This window comes from Dreissena polymorpha, chromosome 3, assembly GCF_020536995.1.
Source record: "Dreissena polymorpha isolate Duluth1 chromosome 3, UMN_Dpol_1.0, whole genome shotgun sequence".
In the NCBI taxonomy this organism is placed as follows: domain Eukaryota; kingdom Metazoa; phylum Mollusca; class Bivalvia; order Myida; family Dreissenidae; genus Dreissena; species Dreissena polymorpha.
In genome coordinates, this window is record NC_068357.1 from 45,547,607 (window position 1) to 45,573,666 (window position 26,060).

Here is a 26,060-nt window from a genome sequence, read left to right on the forward strand (position 1 = left end):
ATACCTGATACACGATGAACATGGTAAGGTCGCATACCAGCTTCGCACAAACGAGAAAAATAATACTGCAGACGACATTTTTCGCACCACGTGACGCTGATCCATCATACATACGGTACCAAACAGCCGTCTGAATCGGTCCTAATTATAGAACATGACCATATATGGTAACCAGTTATAACGATTGACGACGGAAGTGAGGAGAGAAACTATTTACGCTTCGGGTTCGCATGAATAATCTCACGGGTCGTGGGATAATATTTATTCGAAAAGAAACGAGTATTTTGCGTTCACTGATACAAAAGACCTTATAGGAAAAGGTTGTCTTCAGACTTGTTTCGCTGTGTTTTCTAAGGCTCGAACTTAATCTAGCATAATGGCAGATGATGGAGATGTTGCCGCTCTTGTAGTAGACAATGGTTCCGGTATGTGCAAGGCCGGATTCGCCGGCGACGACGCTCCCCGTGCCGTCTTCCCATCCATCGTTGGCAGGCCCCGTCATCAGGTTTGCAAATTTTTTTACTACTTTTGTTGTGAATATTTTTGTTGAAATATAACAATGTAATATCGTGCATGTATTATATGCTTATTTAGGACTACGTGTGTGAATATGCATTTACAGTTTAAATATATTAATGATAGTTTATACTTGCATGTGTTGTTGATCTATCCTGTCGATTATCGTAAATGCATTTAATGCTAAAATCACATTATCCTTAAGAATTAGTTCAATGTCTACCTACGGAAAACGCCTACTTATAACCTGTAGTAAACCAATGAGTGGGCGTGGCAAAGTATTTGAACTACGTCCTCGATCGACGTTTATAAAGCGTAAATGAACACATCGATGAATCTCGTTTATGAATATGGCGTGATTTATGATTTTACTTGCATACTTTAAATTTTGGATCAAACCAAGAGTGTAGGTAGAATTATATACCGACAAGATGTCTCCGACATGAACGATGTAGTGAATAACTTTAAATACGTGGTGTGTTTGTGTAGTGTGAATGAAATTACATTATGCATGACCAGGCATTTTGCATTTATATGCAAAAAGATAGCATTCTTCAGTTTTTCAATTAATTTCCTTCTTTGTACTTCCTGGTTAAGTTTCGAACATTCAGGAAAAGAACTGATGTGTAACATTTTACCATATATGGCTATATTCCTTAAAAAGGATAAAAATAACGCCAGACAGTTTTGCATTTGTGTTTCTAGAAATATAGGCCAATATAGTGTCTGTATTTTCCCTTTATTGTTGTCTAAAGTGTCTTAGACTCTTAATAAAGAGACATTGTCCGCCCTATAAACTATTGACATTTTTTTCACAGGAACAAAGCACGTCACCATCATACGAGCAATATTTTGTTTCAAGTACCCACTTTACTTATTGTAAACGGCATACTATTCGTGCTATGCTAATGCGTCGGAAGTTGCTGATTAGGCAGTCACTTAAGATAATCCAAAGTACCGCGCATCTTGAGCATTTCAGAAATGCATATCTCAAATGCTTTATTTGCAGTCACGAGCTTCTCTATATCACGACAATGAACAGCTGGTGCACCAGCATATCGTTGAAATTTTATGCTTTTGCCACTGCGCTTGAACAATGTTTCCACACATGCGTCTAAATTTGATACGAACTTGAGTTTGTAAATGCAAGGATGCATATAATCAACTGAACAATTTGCGAATTGAAACAATAATTGCAATCGATATTTCACGTTACATAAAATAAACTTAAAGATAAACAAATTATCTGCGTCCAAAAGAGGGGACAGTGGGAAACAACCATTGAAGTTTAAAAAAAAAACAGTTAAAATTTATCACATCTATAACATCTACAAAAAGAAGCTTAGAATACTAAAACTTTCAACTCAATACGCACCATCCTTTTTATAAAGGTTCACTTGATAAATCAGACGACCACAAACAAGAAGAAAAGCAAAAAATGGCTACACAGCAGTTTTCGCTTTTGAATAAATTATATCTGATTGGGTGCGCCCAACGCGAGGATAACTTTCAATACATACTACATCGGCCATTCGGCGCCACACTATCATCCCATTAATAACCGCATTTCTTGTCCCCGCTTTTTTACACTTGCCTAACCACCATTGAAGGAATGTGCGGTGTGTTTCAAAGCTCTATTCGAATTATAAAAATATTTATATAAACTACCGAGTTTGATTCAAATCTTCCTAGTTTAAAACGATGTTTAAACAGTATTTAAGATCGTGCATGGACAACGGCTTACTTCCATCGCGATCAAATGAAGTTTTAAACCATGTCACCATGTCTTAATTGATGGATCGACATTGAAGTTGTATTGTGTTGTTTTTTTTAAATCTGGCTTTCGCGCCTCGGAACGTTTACAATGCAGAACTTAACATAGGTGCACGCACATATGAGCCGTGCTCTGTGAAAAGGGGGTTTAATACATAAGCGTAAAGTGTCGTCCCAGATAAAACTGTGGAGTCACTTTCCGCTTTTTTGATATTTTTCGTTAAAAGAAAGTCTCTTCTAAGCAGAAATCCAGTTTAGACGGAAAGTGTCGTCCCTGTTTAGCCTGTGCGGCCTGCGCAGGTTAATCTGGGACGACACTTTGTGCACATGCATTAAACCCCCTTTTCACAGAGCATTACCCATATGTAAACGGTACATACGTAGCTAAGTAACGAAACGGGCGGACGCACACTTTAATCCGCGAGAATGACATTGTTAGCATACAAAATAACATGTAACGTCACACTTACCATATGCAGCGCAAATAAAAAACTTCAGCCATAAACAAAAATACTTGTAACTCGCCGACGCAAATGCTCTTTACTTGCATATATTAACTCCATCAGCTCAATGCAATACTTTAGACTGATCTATTCGCGGCAATTATATTCGAAGACTTCAAGAACTATATCGGCAAAAAACAAATCTACAAGGTCCTGATGTGTGAATGTGTTTGTGTCATTTCAGGGTGTGATGGTCGGTATGGGTCAGAAGGACAGCTACGTGGGAGACGAGGCCCAGAGCAAGAGAGGTATCCTCACCCTCAAGTACCCCATCGAGCACGGTATCGTCACCAACTGGGACGATATGGAGAAGATCTGGCATCACACTTTCTACAATGAGCTCCGTGTGGCGCCGGAGGAACACCCAGTCCTGTTGACCGAGGCCCCGCTCAACCCAAAGGCCAACAGAGAAAAGATGACCCAGATCATGTTTGAGACCTTTAACTGCCCAGCTATGTACGTCGCTATTCAGGCCGTGTTGTCCCTGTATGCATCTGGTCGTACCACCGGTATTGTCATGGACTCTGGTGATGGTGTGTCTCACACTGTCCCCATTTATGAAGGTTACGCTTTACCCCACGCCATTCTGAGATTAGATCTTGCCGGTAGAGATCTTACCGATTATTTAATGAAAATCCTCACAGAACGCGGTTACTCATTCACCACCACTGCCGAGCGTGAAATCGTCAGAGACATCAAGGAGAAGCTCTGCTACGTTGCTCTAGACTTCGAACAAGAGATGCAAACCGCAGCATCATCCAGCTCACTCGAGAAGAGCTACGAACTCCCTGACGGTCAGGTAATCACCATTGGCAACGAGCGTTTCCGTTGTCCAGAGGCCATGTTCCAGCCATCTTTCTTAGGCATGGAATCTGCCGGTATCCATGAAACCACGTACAACAGCATCATGAAGTGCGACGTCGACATCCGTAAGGATCTCTACGCCAATACCGTTTTGTCTGGCGGCTCAACTATGTTCCCTGGCATTGCCGACAGGATGCAGAAGGAAATCACTGCCCTGGCACCACCAACCATGAAGATCAAGATTATCGCTCCACCAGAGCGCAAATACTCTGTCTGGATCGGAGGCTCCATCCTGGCCTCCCTCTCAACATTCCAGCAGATGTGGATCAGCAAGCAGGAGTACGACGAGTCTGGACCCTCCATTGTCCACAGGAAGTGCTTCTAAACGAATAAATCCAAAACCATTAACTAGACAAAGTTAGAACTAACAATCAAAAGTATGCAACGAGCCAAACTTACTGATGGGAACAGCCCATGCAAGACTCACTCCGTGTGTTTCAGCGGACGATTTCCATGCATTGTACTTGATAACATTTACTGTTGTGCCTAATAGCGTTTTACTAACAGGTCCATGTGCTAACATTCGGATTTGTATTCAAAGTGCAATTATTACTTATAAGTTTATTATAAGTGTCTACGTTTTAATAATATAAAATTAATATATATCGTATATGTATTTTTGCCTGTATGTTTGCATGGTTGACAAAGACACAATACCACTAAGAATAAGTCTCAATTAGAAAATAAATCATTTCAGATTTACCAAACAAGCATTAGTTTGACTGAAACGATAAAAGATGATCGTTTAAAATAAAAAATATTCAAAATCTAAAAAATATGCATACATATTCCACCGCATCGGTCCGTTAAATGCATATTAATTTCTAAGATGGAAACTTGCATATTTTAAACAGTAACAAAAATGTTTACGATATCAGGTTTCCTTAAGATATTGATCCAAATAACTATTCAATAGAAATAGAGTAACATTAAACCTGTAAGCGCGTTTTATATAAAATATATAAAACGCTTTATTTAATAATGGTCCAAATAACTATTCAATAGAAATAGAGTTACATTAAACCTGTAAGCGCGTTTTATATAAAATATATAAAACGCTTAATGTAAACAGGATTGTTATTGTGTAAATACAATATACGGCATCAACATTAACATATTTGAGCCGTGCTCTGAGGAAAGGGGGTTAAGTGCATGTGCGTAAAGTGTCGTCCCAGATTAGCCCGTGCAGTCCACACAGGCTAATCAGGGACGACACTTTCCGCTGTTATTATATTTTACAGAAAGTCTCTTCTAAGCAAAAATTCAGTTTAATCGAAAAGTGTCGTCCCTGATAAGCCTGTGTGGACTTCACAGGCTAATATGAGACGACACTTTACGCACATGCATTAAACCCCATTTTCACAGAGCGTTGGCTAATTTCAATGATGGTATAGCAAGTTTTTATTTCAAGTTTTAGTTTATAAATGTTGAACTCATAAAGCCTCTTAATTGGGACATTGGCCTTTAATCCTACACTTAAATTTCGGTAGAAATGAAACCGATTCAACATTACAAAAAAAAACGTTCATTTTAAACACAAAAAGCAACAGTCCCGGCTCAAATAGGACACCGACGCTGCTAATCTCGCCGTGTGTTTTTACATTTTCGTTCATAATTGCAGTTTCTACAAAAATGTTCAATAACTGCCGAAAACGCAAACACCATTTTCGGAGACTTCTTACACAGGATAGAATGGTATGTGAAGTATGTTTATGTATCAACGCCTCAAAGGATGGCTAGGTAATTTAATCTGCACATGACAATAAAGATATGCCGAATTCTCCACCCAACTTGTCACTCAACACAACACGGTCCGGTGAACACACTGGTCTCGTGAAAAGAACGATATAGGATGAGTTTTATTTTCCATTCGTTTATGTCCATTTATGACATGTCGGTTATTTGGAGCGATAAGAAATAGTTTATTGCATGCCCCATTTTTTCTTTTAAAGCATAAGATATTTCAAATAATAAAACACAAACTCGCAATTGTAAGCTATAAAAAACATTATTTTGAAATAAAATGTTTGCTTATTCAAGTGTTCAAAGATTTAAATAATAATTGAAGCAAGACATATATTAAATATAAATTTAAAAACACCAGAGAAACCTGAATAACATTTCATCATACAATTTCTTAATTAATCTTTGATAAAGAATGCAAGATGTTTTATTCTACACAGAGGAAATTTATCCTGATACCAGTAAATAGTATAATACTCTTATCACTTTTAAACACTTATAGATAATATCATAATTATCAATTAAAATCATCTTATCGCATTTGCATTATAAAAGTAATGCAAATATCCAGTAATCGATGCTGTTTTTTCTCCAAGCCTTATATGTGAGCCGCACTCTGTGAAAAAGGGGTTTACTGCATGTGCGTAAAGTGTGGTCCCAGATTAGCCTCTGCAGTACGCACAGGCTAATCAGGGACGACACTTTCCGCATAAACTTGATGTTTGCTTAGGAAAGACTTTCTTGAAACGGAAAATATCATAAATGCGGGAAGTGTCGTCCCTGATTAGCGTGTGCGGACTGCTTATGCTAATCTGGGACAACACTTTACGCACATGCATTAAACCCCCTTTTCACAGAGCACGGCTCAGATTCAACAATCTAACAGAAAAAGAACGAAGTGTTACGGTGAACGACATATGGCGGATTATGATCTCACATTAACAAGGGTTTTACGCACATGCATTAAACCCCTTTTTCACAAAGCACGGCCTATTTATTTTGAACAAAAAATACAAAACATTTATAAGATTCTTTTTTGCTGTTTGCAGCAAGTTTGAATGCAACTGCTGATACAGCAGATAAGATAAAGTTAATCTTTTAAAGATGTGGATTCTTACTTTCAAAGAAAAATATGTGTTAATATTTTAACCTATGTATTAATCCATTTATGCCTAGCGTCTAAAAAGGACTTGGCAAACAGCGTAGACCCAGATGAGACGCCGCATGATGCGGCTAGACATCCATAATTTTGAAAATAAACTGATCCAATTTAGAAGGATGGGAGAGTCCACTAGGCTTAAATGGGTTAAGGCTATATATTCAGGCTACAGTTGTTGAAAGTAAGACATTTCATTCAAACGTCATATAAATATACCTTATATAAAGACATATTGTGGGCATTGTATTGAGTCAATACACAGTGCATTGCGATGTAATTTTACTCTGATTGTGCTGCGCACGCGTTTTCCGTTCACCAAAATAGAAGTCAAGCCAACAGTTTCTCTAGATTATCGTGGTTTTTAGGATTGGAACCGACATATTTTTTTTTAGTACAACGATATCGTGCTAAATTCCAAATTGCATTCTTTCTAATACTTAACATATTATACATGTATTTTATCAGTAAATGTGTCACCTATAAATGTTATGACGTCTATATGAGTAAATGAGCAATATCTACTTCTATTCGACAAGTCGGATATTTACCTGAAGGTTACAATATACTAAATCTTTTTGGAGTGCAATGCTATACTCTTTAAAAACCTGAACATCATTTATAAGAAGACACAATTCTCTGTGTGGGCACTTGCCATGACTTTATTTTAGAATGTTTCTTTGTGCATGTGGTAGGGAAAACATTGATGTTTAACAGAAATTCACTCATTTGCTTGAAGGTTAAAGACTACATGAGACTTTGACAGATGGCGGGAAACCCACATCCACTGGTACGAACCCGGTAAATTGATGGCTGTAAAACAGTGACCGCTGATTCGCATCGAGTTCTTTCTTGCAAAACGCATGACCCCCCTTTTTTATTGTCTAAATCATTGCGACTTGGAATGCTCTTTAAGAAAAGGTATGGTTATGGGGGTCTCTATGCGCAAAAGTTTGACTTTATTTTTTGTTGAAGTTATTGCTTTTACATTGAATTTGTGTAGGAAATCTTTTGGTATATTGTAACCTAAACTAGCTTTAGGTAAAAATGAAATATCATCTGCAAGTGCAAAATATGACTGGGAAAGCTGATTTTTGGTCATTTCTTAACAAAAGAGAAGAAAATAAGTGCCTTAAATGCATGAATTCAGATAATTTGACCTGGAATAGTTGTTTTTCAAGTTGACCCCCACCCTGATATAGCCAAATAAGGGCTAAATTGCTTTCCGACTTGAATTCAAAGGCATATTGGTTGACCGTGTAGCGTTAGTGTGCTACATGAAGTCAGAATTCAACGCCAGGAACTCCGTGATCCAGTAACGCAACAATAGCTAGTGCATAAAGCATGAACATTCAAACAGAGCCCCATTTCACCGACATGGAATGGCGGACATTTTTACAGTTTGGACAGTGCAGCAGACACTTAATTGAGGCAGCCTTCATATTTAGTGCAATCATGAACATAACAAGGTTTATTACTTCATATTATTCATAAAAATACACTAAAAATACTTAAGTGCATGTTTTTTGCCATTTTATATCTATTTTTTATTGGGAATTTTGACTTTTTCAGGTAGAGGAATGTCTGCAACTAAGCCGAGGGCCACTGGATAAGGGTTGTTGATGGTAAAACAGGTAATAATACTAAATTATTATCATGTACGCAAGCAAATAAGCATATTTATGATGCTTAAGGTGTGAAATACTGTCATAATCAGGTTTGTGGTCACTCAAACCCTTGCCGCCTTGCAATTCCCCGTGCAGTTTGTATGGATAGTTCCGCGTCCTGACACGTAAAGCTCGCGCTTTGTTGGCAGCAGAAGTTGGCACTTAACAGGTTTATCCTTGTTCCTAAGCATGTATGCAGTGCATCTGAGTTGATATGCTACTTGTAACCCTACAATTAGCTTGTGTTTGGTATTGTTTTCTCACAATATGCTTACAGTCATGGTCCCGGCTTGAAAGGATGTGGCGTCCGACTTAAACATAGGATTGTTGTAGCAAGTGTCCCCTTCATCATTTACCTTAGAGGGATCTTTTTGCCAAAATGTGGCACTTTCAGCAACCAGTTTAGTTTTTCATTTGGTACATGCTTCTCTCATTCAGTGATTTATGGGAAGTATTGACCTTATTTGCTTGTCTTTGCATACAAAGGTGACATGGATCAATGATATGTGTTGTGTTGAGAATTCTGCGGGAAGCTGTGTCCCCAGAAGATGTACTAGAAACCTCTTTCAGGAAGCCTGCATTGATCTGAGCTGCCTTTCTGCCCCTGTTACTTAATAGAACTTCATTTCTAAGCTTATAATGCTCTCCAACATATATGTATCTTGTTCATTTTAACCTTTCCTTCTAGTTTAAACCCCCAAAATGAGCATTTTTGTCTTTCGCTCAGTTATTAACGCCCATTTTGACCAGATTGCCACCATAAAAATAGTCAAAAGTACTTGTTTTGCGCCCAAAATATGAAATTTTGTATTCTCTTGAACCTCTGAATGACAGCTGGCAGAGCATATTGACCATCTGCTGCAGTTTAAAGGCACCCATGGCATTATATGCTAGAATATACCATTTGCGACTGGTAAATAAATGGGCTCCGAGCAACAAGGCGCTTTCAAGATTTCACACTTTTATAAGTGTGAAACAACAAGTTATAGGAAGCTTATTGATTTCTACACTTCAAAGTATCTTTGATCTCTCATTTTTGCTTATTTGTTGTTTGTCTTGGATGAAATTGGATATTTTTGCTGGGAAATTGACATTTTTGGGGGTATTTAAAAAAAAACACACACAAAAAAGACATTATCAAAATTGCTTAGAGTGAAAATATCTGACAAGTTCATTCTTTCCCCACCCCGCATAAGCCCCACGTGCCTGTCCATATGGTTTGTTTTGGTATTTTGTTGCAGATATTGAACACAACAGCTTTAACTCTTAAAGGGACATTTAAGCTTTAACAGCCCTTAAATCGCCTTCTTCGGACCGAAAACACCCGCATGTGAAAATGTGATCTAAAATGGCCAAATGGACAGATAATCCAGCCAAACTTAATATATTGGTGCAATATGAATAGGAAGATAATAATATGCAAGAAAAACACATTTCATGCAGAACATATTTTTCCTTTAGGTTACAATATACTAAATCTTTTTGGAGTGCAATGCTATACTCTTTAAAAACCTGAACATCATTTATAAGAAGACACAATTCTCTGTGTGGGCACTTGCCATGACTTTATTTTAGAATGTTTCTTTGTGCATGTGGTAGGGAAAACATTGATGTTTAACAGAAATTCACTCATTTGCTTGAAGGTTAAAGACTACATGAGACTTTGACAGATGGCGGGAAACCCACATCCACTGGTACGAACCCGGTAAATTGATGGCTGTAAAACAGTGACCGCTGATTCGCATCGAGTTCTTTCTTGCAAAACGCATGACCCCCCTTTTTTATTGTCTAAATCATTGCGACTTGGAATGCTCTTTAAGAAAAGGTATGGTTATGGGGGTCTCTATGCGCAAAAGTTTGACTTTATTTTTTGTTGAAGTTATTGCTTTTACATTGAATTTGTGTAGGAAATCTTTTGGTATATTGTAACCTGAAACGACTTAGACAATCCCAGAAATTGATAACTCCTGAATTACCGCCCCTGAATACTCGCATGCGCCGCCATTACAGTACTACAGTGCTAGATATTTTTGTTTTAGCTTGAAAGCGATTTTTAAATACATAAATTAATAATAATAAAAAAACACACTAAACCAGATACTTTTTAATAAAAAAAGTTTGCCTCTACCTGAAATCTTACTGAGTTATGCTTAGAAATATTTTCGGACCAATTTTAATTATAATCGGCTACATGTTTAGAAATGAGACTTAAATAAGAACTATTAAATACGAAATAATAAGTGTGTAGAAAAACAATGTACTATTCAATAATACAATGTATATAGTCTGCATCGGTCTTAAATCTTATACATTTTCTTAATAAGTATCTCCGGAAATAGAAGTTTGTATACATAAATTTTAAACAAAGGTAGATTTCTGATTTTCAATAACACTGTGTACCTCGGCAATAAATCTTTCGAAGTTTCGCTAAATAATATCTCCGGAACTACCGTTATTAACGCTAAAAATCACAGTTTACTTCAGACTTTAGTTTAGTTGCTGATATAACCTTTAAAATTATATTCGAATAATTACATACCATAAAGAAATAGTTGTGCTTTAAAAGGCATAAATGAAAGTAGTACTTTCAGAACACAGCTATTTCGGCCTTAAACATTACATGCTGTCACTAAATATTGTGGTAGAGACACATGTGTTAAAAATCTAGCGTGCATTATTTCAAAGACCTAGAATAAATTATTTGATTATTTTTAGTTAACTTATTTGTATACTATTCATCCATGTTTCCAATTTTTGTTCATTGTGAGAACTTAAAACGCTGTAGTCTACGTAACATTGGCAGCGGGTCACGTGATGGCCAATATAGCGGCGGTCAATTTATCGATTATGGGATTGAAACATGATAAACGATGAGCGTATATTGATAAGTCGCATCAGCTTCGCAATGAAGAGAGAAATAAAACTGCAGACGACATTTTTCGCATCACATGACGCTGACCAAACAGCCGTCAGAATCGTTCCTAATTATAAAAAATGACCATATATGGTAACTAGTTAGCACGATCGACGTTGGAAGAGCATGAGAGAAACTATTTACGCATCGGGTTCGCATGAATAATCTCTCGGGTCATAAGATAATATATTTTCGTAATGAAAGAATTATTTTGCGTTCACTGACGCAAACTACCATAAAGGGAAAGTTTGGCTACTGACTTGTTAAGCTGTATTTTCTATGGCTCGAACTTAAACTATCGTAATGGCACATGAAGATGATGTTGCCGCTCTTGTAAGTGATGTGGACAAAGATTCCGGTATGTGCAAGGCCTGGCTCGCCGGCGACGACGCTTCCCGTGCCGTCCTCCCCTCCATCGTTGGCAGGCCCCGTCGTCAGGATTGAAAACTTGCTTGCTACTTTTGTTGTGAATATTTTTGTTGAACTATAACAATGTAATAACGTGCATTTATTGTATGCTTATTTAGGATGATATGCATTTTAAGTTAAAATAATATATAATTATTGTTTCAACTGGCACGTGTTATTGGATTATCTAGTTGGTGATCTTAAATGCATTTAATGCAAAAATCACATTATATTTAACAGTTAGTGCAATTTCTCCCTCTGGAAAACGCCCACGTTTTACCTGTAGTAAACCAATGAGAGGGCGTGGCAAAGTGTATGAACTTAGAACACGATAAACGTTTATAAAGCGTAAAGGAACGCGTCGATTAATCTCATTTATGAATATGGTGTGATTTATGATTGTATTTGCATACTCAATTTTTTATCACACCAAGAGTGAAGGTAGAATTATAAACCAACAAGATGTCTCCGACATGAACGATGTAATGAGTAACTTTAAATCTGTGATGTGTTTCGAACAATCAGGAAAATATTTGATATGTAACATTTACCATATATGGCTACATTCCTCATATTGATACAATAACGCATTTCAGTCTGGCCTATGTATGGTTCTAGAAACATCGGTTAACATAGTGTCTATTCTTCCCCTCTATTGTTGTCTAAAGTGTCTTAGACTCTAAAGAAAGAGCGACATTGTCCGCCCTATGAACTATTAACATTTTTTCGAAGGAACAAAACGTGTCAACATCATACGAGCAACATTTTGTTTCAGGTACCCACTTATCTAAATACAAAAGGCGTACTATTCGAAAGTACTGCGCATCTTGAGCATATTAAAAAAGCATATCTCAAATTCTGTATTTGCAGTCACGCGCTTCTCTATATCATGACAATGAACAGCTGGTACACCAGCATATCGTTGAAATTGTATGCTCTTGTCCCGGAGCTTGAACAATGTTTCCACACATGCGTCTAAATTTGATACGAGCTTGAGTTTATGAAGGCAATGATGCATACAATCAACTGAACAATTTGCGAATTGAAACCATGCTTGCAATCGATAGTTCATGATACATAAATCTTAATGTTAAAAGAATTATCTGCGTCCAAAAGATGGGGACAGTGGGGAAACAACCATTGAAGCATTAAATAACTACAGTAAAAAAACTTAAACAAGCAGAAAAGAAAAATGACAACACAGCACTTTTCGTTGGTTGGGTGCGCCGTGGATAACTTTCAATACCACTCTGGATCAGCAGACATTTTATTGTTTATCTTACGGAGAATCCGGAGATAGTGGATGTATCGGGTATCACGATTGCTTTCAATACATATCACATAGGCTATTCGGCGTCACACTAACATTCCATTAATAATCGCATTCCGGAGATAGTCGATGCATCACGTTTGCTTTCAATAAACACCACATAAGCCATTCGGCGTCACACTATCATTTTACTAATAACCGGATTCCAAGTCCCCGCTTTTTCACACTTGCCTCACCACCATCGATGGAATGCGTTTTAAAGCTCTATTAGAATTATAAATATATATATATATAAACTACCGAGTTTGAATCAAATCTACCGAGTTTAAATAGCATTTAAGCTCATGCATGGACAATGGCATCCCGCCACCGCGATCAAATGAAGTTTGTAAACCATGTCACCATGTCTTGATTGATGGATCGACATTGTAGTTGTAGTTTTTCTAAAATAAGGCTTTCGCGTCTCGGAACGTTTACATCGCAGAACTTTACATAGGTGCACGCACAGATATAAGCCGTGCTCTGTGAAAAGGGGGTTAATGCATGTGCGTAAAGTGTCGTCCCAGATTAGGATATTTTTCCGTAAAAAAAAAGTCTTTTCTAAGCACACATTAAGTTTAGGCGGAAAGTGTCGCTTCTGCACAGGCTAATCTGTGACACTTTGCGCACATGCATTAAACCCCCTTTTCACAGAGCATGGTCCATATGTAAACGGTACACACAGCGCTCAATAACGAAACAGGCGGACGCGCACTTTAATCCGCCAGAATAACATTGTTAGCATACAATATGACATGTTACGTCAATCTTATCATTTGCAGCGCACAAAAAAAGCAGCAATAAACTTAAATACTCCATCAGCCCAATGCTATGCTTTAGACTGATCTATTCGCGGCGATTATATTTGCAGACTAAAAAAACTTTATTTATGTACAATTTCAGGGTGTGGATCAGAAGGACAGCTACGTGGGAGACAAGGCCAAGAGCAAGAGAGGTATCCTCACCCTCAAGTACCCCATCGAGCTCAATTGATGAAGTTATGGATGTTCAAACAGATGCACCCTGTTTTCGGATGATTTTGAGTTGAAAACCTTGTTATATAATTATATATTTGATAGTGAAATTTGTTTTTCAGATTTGATTTCAAGTTGATTTTTCGTTTTAATTCTATTATTTTTCATTCAAAATGATGTTTTAATTAATTACTATCATAGCCTCACGCTTACAACCTATGTCTCACACTGTCCCCATTTATGAAGGTTACGCACTACCCCTCGCCATTCTGAGATTAGATCTTACCGGTGGATATCTTACCGATTAGTTAATGAACATTCTCACTGAACGTGGTTATTCATTCACCACAACGGCCGATTGTGAAATCGTAAGAGACAGCAAGGAAAATCTCTGCTACGTTGCTCCACGAAACCACGTACAACAGCGTGACGTCGACATCCGTAAGAATCTCTACGCTAACACCGTTTTGTCTGGCGGCTCCACTATGTTCCCGGTATTGCCGACAGGATTCAGAAGGAAATCACCGCCCTGGCTCCATTCTGGCAGTCCGCACAGGCTAATCAGGGACGACACTTTCCGCTGTTACAATATTTTTCGTTTACATAAAGTCTCTTCCAAGCAAAAAACCCGTTTAAGCGAAAAGTGTCGTCCCTGATTAGCTCCTGCGGACTGAACAGGCTAAACTTGGACGACACTTTACGCACATGCATTAAACCCTCATTTCACAGAGCGCGGCTTATTTCAATGATGGTATACCAAGTTTTATTTCAAATCGAGTCAATAACTGTTGAACTCATTAAGCCTCACTATTGTGGCGCTGGCTTTTAAGGCTGCACTTAATTTTCGGTTGAAATGAAACCGATTCAACATTACAAAAAAAACGTTCATTTTAAACACAAAAGCTATATACAAAACGCAACAGTCCCCGATTATATAGGAAATGAAAACGATAAACTGATATCGGATGATCAAGATGTTTCGGAAATTTTTAATGACTTTTTTTACAACTGTTGCAAATGATGTTGGTAAATTTTATGTTTTTGACCCAAACAACCACCTAAGCTTAACTAAAATCAAAGAAAGAAAATTTACCCCAGAAAATTTTAACTTCGAACATACAAACCAAACTAAAATAAGTAAAATCATAGACAAATTTTAATAACAAAAAAAAGCTACAGTTGATAAAATTTTTGTTAAACTTCAAAAACTTGTTAAACAAGCATTAGTTGAGCCCATTACAAATTTGGTAAATTTTTCAATTACTACTTTATGTTTTCCAGATAACCTAAAACTGGCTCAAGTCACTCCTCTGTATAAGAAAAATTATGCTTTACTATAAGCTAATTATAGACCTGTAAGCATTTTACCTATTCCATCTAAGATTTTTGAAAAAGTCCTATCTGAACAACTAACTGATTATTTCGAAACTATTTTTGACAATTATTTATGTGCTTTTAGAAAAGGCTATGGTGCCAAACCACTTTACTTAGATTGTTGGAGGACTGGAGGAAGGCTCTGGATAATAATGAATATGTTGCCGCTATTTGAATGGATTTATCGAAAGCGTTCGCCTGCCTTCCGCATGAAATACTCTTATCAAAATTAAATGAATATGGATTATCAGAGCCTGCCACCAGCCTCCTACAATCTTACCTAACAAACAGAAAACAACAAATTAAGGTTGGAAATATTGTAAGTTCTTGGGCTGGCATAAGCAAAGGTGCACCACAAGGTTCCATTCTAGGGCCTCTTCTTTTCAATGTATTTATAAACGACATTTTCTTCTTTATTCAGAAAAGCTCACTTTATAATTATGCTGATGACAACACCTTATATTTTCATTCATCAGATTTTAATGAAGTTATTAAAGTTCTACAAAATGAAAGTAACATTCTTATCGACTGGTTTAGGATTAATAAAATGCAAGCCAATCCTGATAAATTTCAGCCCATAGCAGTAGGCAAAAAATCTTTTAGTAAAAACCCCATCTTCAAAATTGGAGACAGCAACATAACATGTGATGAAACAGTAAAACTTTTTGGTATTGATATTGATTATAAACTAAATTTTGAAGATCATATTGGGAATATTTGTAAAAAAGCGGGTAGGCAATTAAATATCTAAATAAGCTAAATAAATTGACAGTTTTTCATACTTTTATACTATCCAATTTCAAGTTTTGCCCAATGGCTTGGCATTTCTGATCTGAAAACAATACAAAGAGAATGGAAAGACTGCAAGAAAGGGCACTTAGATTTTTTTACAATGATTTTTTTCTTCATCTTACCATGATTTGCTACAAAAAGTTAAAATTCCATATCTTTATATTAGAAGAATGCGTACTATGGCTATTGAAACCTATAAAATTCTTAACGGACTTGCGCCTGTGGTTCTAACTGACTTAGTTGTTAAAAGAAATTCCTCAATAAACTTCAGATATTCAAATATTTGACAGATTATTAGAGTAAAAACGTCAACCTATGGTAAGCAGTCTTTCAGGTATGCTGCCCCTGTGCTGTGGAATTCCCTCCCAGAAGAATTTAGAGCCAACATAAATTATAACCAATTCAAAAACCTTATTCAGTCATGGAATGGAAATGTTTGTAAATGTTCTTCCTGTTCCTGGGACAGGGCCACAGCACAGGTACAGCATACTGCAAAATAAGTAGTTTCTAGTTTTTTGTGCTCTTCGTTCCCATTCTTATTGTTCTTATTGTGCTTTTAGTGCTTTTTGCGCTCTTTAAACTTGTTTGTGCTTTTGTATTGCATTTCAACATTACCCTGCTGAGTTCTATTGTCTAAATATTTTGTACTGCTTGTTGTTTGTGCTGAAATGCATATATGTATTGTGTTTTTTGTGTACCCGTCTATGTGTATACATGTACACATTAATGTATTAAGTATAGAGCTAGTTGCATGACGCCAGTCAAATGAACGTTATTCATTATTCATTACTATTTTATTTGTTATATAATCTGTTTACCTAAATTCTAGTACTACCTATAGCTTGCCTTGCTTGTCAATTTTTATGTGCTTGATGCCAGTCCATGAACATACTTCACTATTATTTTGCTTGTCATGTAATCTGCTTTTACCTTAAATCAAAGACCTATAGGTCTTTGCTTAAATCTATAACTACCTTCTGTGTGCTGTGATTGTCAGTTTTATGTGTGCTTATGTGTACTTGCTGTGCTTGCTGCTGACCAGTTCACTTCGAATCTGATTCGAGCTGATACTTCGGTTTTACCCACTTTCTTAGCTCATTTTGGGTTTCGTTTCTTCTTAGTTTTTAAGCTCGCAAATTTTTATGGCAGTTTTTTAGATCTACGTATAGATCCAGATCAGCGGCTTCCTGCACAACATTTCTTTAAATAATATGAAAACCATTAGAATGTAATACTATTATTTCTTTAACTTTTCAGCATGCAAATCATATCTATTAACTTAATTTTGCTATATTTTATTTCTATATTGTAGCTGTTTTATACTTGTTATATTTATACACATGTTTATATAGTCGGTTCAAAAGCCTTAATGGCTTATGTTGTCTATTTATGTCTTGCGACTCAAATAAATCTTATCTTATCTTATCTTATCTTATCTTAGGAAAACGACTCTGCTAATCTCGCCGTATGTTTTTACATTTTCGTTCATCATTGCAGTTTTTACAAAAATGTTCAAGAACTGCCGAAAACGCCAACGCTATTTTCGGTGACTTCTTACACAGGATAGAATGGTATGGAAAGTATGTTTATGTATCAACGCTTCAAAGGATGGCTAGGTAATTTAATCTGCCCATGACAATAAAGATATGCCGAATTACCCACCCAACGTGTCACCTCAACACAGCACGGTGCGGTGAACACACTGGTCTCGTGAACAGAACGATGAAGGGTGATTAATATTTTCCATTCATTTATGTCTATTTATGACATGTCGGTTATTTGGAGCGATAAGAAATAGTTTTTTGCATGCCCGCTCATTTCCTTTTAAGCATAAGATATTTCATGTAATAAAACACAAACTCGCAATTGGAAGCTATAAAAATGTTATTTTAAAATTAAATGTTTGCTTATTGAAGTGTTCCAGGATTTAAATAATAATTGAAGAGAGACATACACTAAATATTAATTTAAAGGGGCCTTTTCAAGTTTTGGTAAATTTACAAAATTATAAAGAGTTCTTTCAGATTCGCAAAATTTCGTTTTATTTGTGAAATTTGAGAGCAAACAGTAATACTGAACATTTAGCATGCTCTAAAATGCCTCTTTTGACGATTTAAAAACCTAAAAATTATAAAGCCTTGCAACGCGAAACGATTGAAGAATTTGGAGAGTTCTGTTGTTGTCGTTATATTTTGTGAAGCTATGAGGATTGCTTATATATAAACCCATTTATGCCTAGCTTCTAGAAAAAGGCCTTGGCAAACAGCGTAGACCCAGATGCGGCGTCTCATCAGGGTCTGCGCTGTTTGCTGAAAGGAATTTCTGTAAGAAATATTCTAAATATAGAAATAAATATACAAGACATCCCTAATTTTGGAAATAAATTGATCCAATTTAGAAGGACGGGATAGTCCACTAGGTATAAATGGGTTAATTTAAAGGGGCCTTTTCACGTTTTGGTAAATTGACAAAATTAAAAAAAAAGCTGTTTCGCAAAATTTCGTTTGTGCTATGATATTTTAGAGCCAACAGTAATACTGACCATTTACCATGCTCTAAAATAGCCATTATATGCATCTTTTGTCGATTTAAAAACCTAAAAATTATAAGCGTTGCAACGCGAAACGATTTCATAATGTGTTGTTGTTATTTTTTGTGAAACTACGAGGATTGCTTATATAAAATACATTCTTCATTGTATAAGCACGGATGGTCAAGTGGTCTTAATGGTAGACTTTTACTCCACGACTCCAGGGGTCAGTGGTTCGAGCCCTGTTGATGGTTACTTTTTTATTTTTTAAATTATATTCTTGATTTTTACAGGGGCTTCTAGATCCAATGTTTACATTTATCAATATGAAGCATTTAATGACAAACGTCAAAACATGCCAAAATCGGTGAAAAGGCCCCTTTAATAACATCAGACAGATCTGAATAACATTTGATCATACAATTTCTTAATAAATTAAAATCATCCTATAACATTTGCATTATAAAAGTAATGCAAATATCCAATAATCGATGCTTTTCCCCCCCAAGCCTCATATTTGAGCCGCGTTCTGTGAAAAAAGGGTTTACTGCATGTGCGTAAAGTGTGGTCCCAGATTAGCCTGTGCGGTCCGCACAGGCTAATAAGGGACGACACTTCCCGTCTAAGCTTGATGCTTGCTAAGAAGATAATTTCTTGAAACGAAAAATATCATAGAAGCGGACAGTGCCGTCCCTGATTAGCCTGTGCGTTCTGCACAGTCTAATCTGGGACGACACTTTCCGCATATGTATTAAACCCCCTTTTCACAGAGCATGGGCCGTTAATGTATACTACTACTACTACTACTACTACTACTACTACTACTACTACTATTACTTCTACTACTTCTACAACTACAACAACAACAACAACTACTACTACTTCTACTACTACTACTACTACTACTACTACTACTACTATTACTACTACTACTACTACTACTACTACTACTACTACTACTACTTCTACTACTACTACTACTACTACTACTACTACTACTACTACTACTACTACTACCACTACTACTACTACTACTACTACTACTACTACTACTACTACTACTACTACTACTACTACTACTACTACTGCTAGTACTACAACTACTACTACTACTATGACTACTACTCTACACCTACAACTACCAAGTTTGTTTTAAACATACACTTGATATATAAATTTTCCCCATCCTCGTATTCAAACTACATAAAACATGACCACCAGGATGAAATTAAGTTCCTTATATGGCTATAGACCTAACACAAGATTCTTTACGCGATCTACACTTTGTTTTTACCATCAATCTTAAAGCTTGCTAAGTAGATTTGCTCTAATGATATCACGGCTGATTATTAAAAAATGGTCAAGGACACGTCACTGTGGCTTCTAAGAACAATTCACTTTCTGTCTCAGATGAAGGACCTAGGCCCATTGGCCGTCTTGTTATAAAATTACTGTCATTTTACTTTACATTTACAAACGAATATGTAGTTTATATAATTTTGAGTTTAATTACATCTGCTACATTTTTTATTACTTTAAATGCATTGTTTATTTTAAATAGTTTGAAATAAGTGTACATTATATGAGCCGCGTTCTGAGAAAACTGGGCCTAATGCATGTGCGTAAAGTGTCGTCCCAGATTAGCCTGTGTAGTCCGCACAGGCTAATCAGGGACGTCTCTTTCCGCTTTTATGGTATTTTATGTTTCAAGGAAGTCCCTCCTTACTGAAAATCAAGTTTAGGCGGAAAGTGTCGTCCCTGATTAGCCTGTGCGAACTGCACAGGCTATCTGGGATGACACTTTACGCACATGTATTAAGCCCAGCTTTCTCAGAACGAGTCTCATATTATTAAATGTGTTGGCTAATAAACATAATCAATACAACATAATTAAATGAGCAATATCACTACTTCCACCGGCATACAGTAGTCTTGTATTTACCTCATAAAACACGCCTTACTATAAGCAGACGACAATTTTCGCCCCACGTGACGTGAACCGATCAATCACTACCAAACAGCCGATTCGCTTTAGAGCTATTTATAGAACACGACCATATATGGTAACAAGTTGTATCGATCAACGGCGGAAGCGATGAAATAAACTCTTTTTGCGTCGGGGTCGCATGAATAATTTCCTGTGTTGTACGCTTTCATGATATGTGTAAGTAAACAAGTGTTTTTGTTCACTAGTGCTCAAGATTTTACGGGGGAAGGTTGTCTGGATATTTTTTCACTGTGATTATTTTCGTAGGCTCGAACTTAAACTAGCATAATGGCAGATGGTGAAGATGTTGCCGCTCTTGTAGTAGACAATGGTTCCGGTATGTGCAAGGCCGGGTTCGCCGGCGACGACGCTCCCCGTGCCGTCTTCCCCTCCATAGTCGGCAGGCCCCGTCATCAGGTTATTTATTTTTGTCATCTTTTGTATAAGCACATATATGTAATAAGTTTGTGTTTTCATATTAAATATTATAACGTAAATATATAATATAATATAAATATAAAAATACGCATGTTTAATTTTACATGTAATGAATACATTGTCAATTAATTAACAATTAAGGTTCTAATAAAACTATACGTTTCATAATAAATTATTTAAAGAATTATATTTTAATTAAGGACAATGCACACTTGAAAGCTTACTTAAAAGCAGATAATTATGTGCATGATAAAAGAGTAGTTCTATGTATTTAAACGATATGATTCACATGTATTACACTGTGAATAATCTGGGTTTTGATGATATCAAACTATTTTTAAATTATAATTCATCTTTACTAGCTTTATGAATTCAGTCTTTTTTGTCTGAAGTATTGTGTATTAAAACGTATGTTTTGGGCGTGTCCACCTATTTTCGTTCATTCGCAAATAATCATCATAAAGTCTTCATGTGCTATATACCTACTATTATTCAAATCCTAATAGGTCTTTCTGGACTTTTTTATTAGATAACTTGCACACACATTTTAGTGATTTTACCATCAAAGCTAGTATAAACGAGGCGGCCTGGGGCATGTTGTGTCGTAGATACATTCCTATTAAAGTAAACGTGTGCGTGCAACATCTTCATATCTCTCTATATAACAGATAATGACAGAATAACACACATTATGTGTTCGCAGTCTTTTAAAACGTATAGTTTTTACCCGACCTTTGACAGAATTATGACCTATATAGGTTATGTTAAGGTTTGCATGTACCAAGTCCATATATCTGTAACCGATATTCGATTGAAACTTCAATGCCTTTGGAATCACCATGCACGGGCACTGACCACGGCCCAAAACTCTGACCTGCAATTTAGAAGAATTATGCGCATTATTGCACATAGGGAATTGTGATTAACGAATTGCGTGCACAGACTTTTATCACCATCTAAATGCATGAGGTTGCAGTTGGGTCCAGTTGGGTAAAAATGAATGTCACTATTGGTAAAAAGATAAATGATCTACGTTCAATGAGTTCGGTTAGGATAGAGATATTGTGCTGAAATTGTGCGTGTGTTTACGCTTCATGCTAATCTAGCAAGAGATTGCATTTCGGACCAGTAGGGTTAAGGTAAACCGTACTTTCTAGAGAGACTCTGTATAGTCTAACGGTAGTTTAGATGGAGGTATTTTTCTGTTATTTAATATGAATACAGCTTGCATGCAGGCCTGTGTTGGTTGCATTTTGGGTATGTGGGATCAGGGTAAATGTTCATAAAAATAGAAAAAATATATTTTGCTCAAAATTTAGTTTATATGAAAGTATTGTGCAGTAATTTCGCTGGGAAGACGATTACATGGAGATAATGCCTGCAAATTTAACTAAATTTAACCAAATTTGTTTGGGAAAAAGTGGAAAACAGTTTCTTTTAATGATATACTTTCTTGTTGTAGTTAATAACTTATGCAGCTTTAAGTGTGAACACACACACACGATGTATAACAACTACAGATATTCGACTACAACTGTGTTTGTTATATCTTTATATCAGTTGACATACATAAAATGAACAGCATTCTATGAAGATAAGCCGCTCGCTATCTCGTGTCAGCTCTTAGTCATATCCGGTTGGGTGCGCCAATCGCGTGCATTTCTTTCAACGCATAAGTTGACGCCCCATAGCTTGTGCAATATCATAAACTAATAACATTTTTTTCACACTTGCGTGAACACCATTAAAGAACTTTGTGGTGCGGTAGAACGATCAATGAAAAGAAAATCTTGAAACTTCTTTGGTTGCAAATTAAAGTCCTATTAGTTTAAAAATAAAACGCACAGTATTTAAGACCATACATCAAGAACGCTTCGCTTAGCCGCTACCAAAGTGTTTTATTTTTATTATCAGCACGATAAGTTTAATGGAACGACTTGGTTGTTAAATTATTTGATTTATTTCACAAACAGTCTATTGTCAGTGTTGTATAACGTTTACAATAACGGAGCTTTTTATTTGCATAAGCAGTATACGGGCAGTGCGTAGCTGGCTTACAAAGCGCACAGCCGCCCAATCCAAGCGATATAATATATTTAATGTGACATAAAATAAACATGAGTTGTAACATACAATTCACCATCGCAGATTGCAACACATAATACAATAATAGACGCACTTTTAATTTGCAACTTCACTTTCCTTTATCTATCTACTTCAACAGCCCACAAAACAATTGGCAGCATATTCTCAACTGATCATGTTTAAATAGTAGAATGTCATTCTGATCTATACAGTATAGAAGTAGATAATGAAGTAATGACAGGATCTTAATGAGTGTGTGTGTTTGTGTTTTCAGGGTGTGATGGTGGGTATGGGTCAGAAGGACAGCTACGTGGGAGACGAGGCCCAGAGCAAGAGAGGTATCCTCACCCTCAAGTACCCCATCGAGCACGGTATCGTCACCAACTGGGACGATATGGAGAAGATCTGGCATCACACCTTCTACAATGAGCTCCGTGTGGCTCCAGAGGAACACCCAGTCCTGTTGACTGAGGCCCCGCTCAACCCAAAGGCCAACAGAGAAAAGATGACTCAGATCATGTTCGAGACCTTCAACAGCCCAGCTATGTACGTCGCCATTCAGGCCGTGTTGTCCCTGTACGCCTCTGGTCGTACCACCGGTATTGTCATGGACTCTGGTGATGGTGTGTCTCACACAGTTCCCATTTATGAAGGTTACGCCCTTCCCCACGCAATTCTGAGATTAGATCTTGCCGGTAGAGATCTTACCGATTATTTAATGAAAATCCTCACTGAACGCGGTTATTCCTTCACCACCACTGCCGAGCGTGAAATCGTCCGAGATATTAAGGAAAAACTCTGCTACGTTGCTCTAGACTTCGAACAGGAAATGCAAACCGCAGCATCATCCAGCTCTCTAGAGAAGAGCTACGAACTCCCTGACGGTCAGGTCATCACCATTGGCAACGAGCGTTTCCGTTGTCCAGAGGCCATGTTTCAGCCATCATTCCTGGGTATGGAATCCGCTGGCATTCACGAGACCACGTACAACAGCATCATGAAGTGCGACGTCGACATTCGTAAGGATCTGTACGCCAATACCGTCTTGTCTGGAGGCACAACCATGTTCCCTGGCATCGCTGACAGAATGCAGAAGGAGATCACCGCCCTGGCACCACCAACCATGAAGATCAAGATAATTGCTCCACCAGAGCGCAAATACTCCGTCTGGATCGGTGGCTCCATCCTCGCCTCTCTGTCCACATTCCAGCAGATGTGGATCAGCAAACAGGAGTACGACGAGTCTGGACCCTCTATTGTCCACAGGAAGTGCTTTTAAACTACAAAATCCAAAAACATTTAGGAATAAAAATATAAATAATTGTCGATGTCTTGCAACAAGCCATACCAAGAAGCATAGTCCATGCATGCAACACCACGCGTGTTTCAACGGACCAATATCTTACAATGTACTTTACATTCTCTACTGTTGCCTAATAACGTTTCCATAACTGGCCGATGTGCTTACTTTTTGTATTCAAAGTGCAATTGTTACTTTATTCTTTATTATAATTGTTTACTTTTTAGTAATAAAAATATATATAAAATTGATGTGTGGATATTTATGTTTGTTTGCATGGTTGAAAAAGATGTACTAATTTCTGTTTATTTGTGATAAAGGCCTCCGGTCCCTGACACATATACATTATAATCTAGGCAAGACAATCATGTATGCAAAGTTGGTTGGCATATAATGTAAGGGGTAAACCATGCTTAACCATAGCGTGCTAAACATTGTACAACATTGCTAGTAGTAGAGCGAAAGTTATATTGACATATTAACATCCATTCATCACATACACACGCACGCACACGAATACACACACGCAGATATACATATATAGCAGATGTATATATATATATATAATATATATATATATATATATATATAAACCTCCACAAATAGAAATGCTAAAGTCTTGCGAATGGGAAGCATACAAATTGTATAGCGGAATTTAGTGTATGTACAATAAATTGACAAATTGTATACAAAGTATAGTAGAGCGGAGCATATAATTTTACTGAGAACGTTCATTATTTTTATATTCACTAACGAAAATTGTTGTTATTGAAAAGATCAACCGTAATCGCCGATACTTATCGCAAACATATTCTCTCGATCCGTAACATTCAAACTTATACAGCACTGAAATGTTCGTCCCTCTACCACTAACTAAATCGCTTTAGCGAGAATACCTGTGACTATCGCTCTAGGAAAACTGGGTTTAATGCATGTGCGTCAAGCGTCATGCCACATAAGCATGTACAGTCCGCACAGGCTAATCGGGGACGGTAAGGCTAATCAGGGACGAAACTTTCCGCCCTAACTGGAATTGTTGACTGCACATGCAAATCTGGGATGGCACTTAACGTACATGCATTATTCCTCAGATTTCCCCAGAGCGCGGCTCGATTGTTTTCACATTTTATGAAATGTAGAACACAATATGTCTTAAAAAGTAACATAAAAAACTCAAAGCGTAAAACAACCCGTATAACATGACAAGAAACGATTATCTGATTTTATAGCACGGCCTTTTTACCCATTTATGCCTAGCGTCCTGAAAAAAGGACATTGCAAACAGCGTAGACCCAGATGAGACGCCGCATGATGCGGCGTCTCATCTGGGTCTGCGCTGTTTGCTTAAAGGATTTTCAGTAATACATGTTCTAAATATAGAAATAAGTATACTAGACATCCCTAATCTTGGAAATAAATTGATCTAATTTAGAAGGATGGGAGAGTCCACTGGGCATAAATGGGTTAATTGAGCACTGAGCCTCAATGTGGATAATCCGGGCTTAATGCATGCATGTGCGTAGTGTCCAGTTCCGCACAGGCTAATCAGGGACGTCTCCCTCCGTCTAAAATTGATTTTTAAAACCTAAAATTCCATAAGAGAGTAAAGTATACTCCCAGACGGACTGCCCAGACTAATCCTGTTAACTTAGGCACATGCATGTAGTATTTTTTTGACAGCGCGCGGCTCAATTTATTTATTATATCAATTAGAGTTGACCGTGAAG

At 37.0% G+C, this 26,060-nt stretch overlaps 1 protein-coding gene across 3 annotated transcripts; it reads left to right on the forward strand.

Moving 5' to 3' along the window:
* The first annotated feature begins 253 nt into the window (after positions 1-253).
* LOC127873968 (actin, cytoplasmic) lies at positions 254-24,584 on the forward strand. 3 transcript variants are annotated; one of them, XM_052418066.1, is made up of 2 exons: positions 254-505; positions 2,977-4,266. In XM_052418066.1, exons 1-2 carry the CDS (start codon positions 377-379, stop codon positions 3,979-3,981), a joined length of 1,134 nt encoding a protein of 377 aa, XP_052274026.1. In that variant the 5' UTR covers positions 254-376; the 3' UTR covers positions 3,982-4,266. The 3 variants fall into 3 exon arrangements, with proteins under 3 accessions (XP_052274026.1, XP_052274027.1, XP_052274025.1); XM_052418067.1 differs by lacking the exon at positions 2,977-4,266 and adding an exon at positions 23,308-24,584 and having other exon boundaries at positions 285-505; XM_052418065.1 differs by lacking the exons at positions 254-505; positions 2,977-4,266 and adding exons at positions 20,701-20,927; positions 23,308-24,584.
* The last annotated feature ends 1,476 nt before the right edge of the window (positions 24,585-26,060 follow it).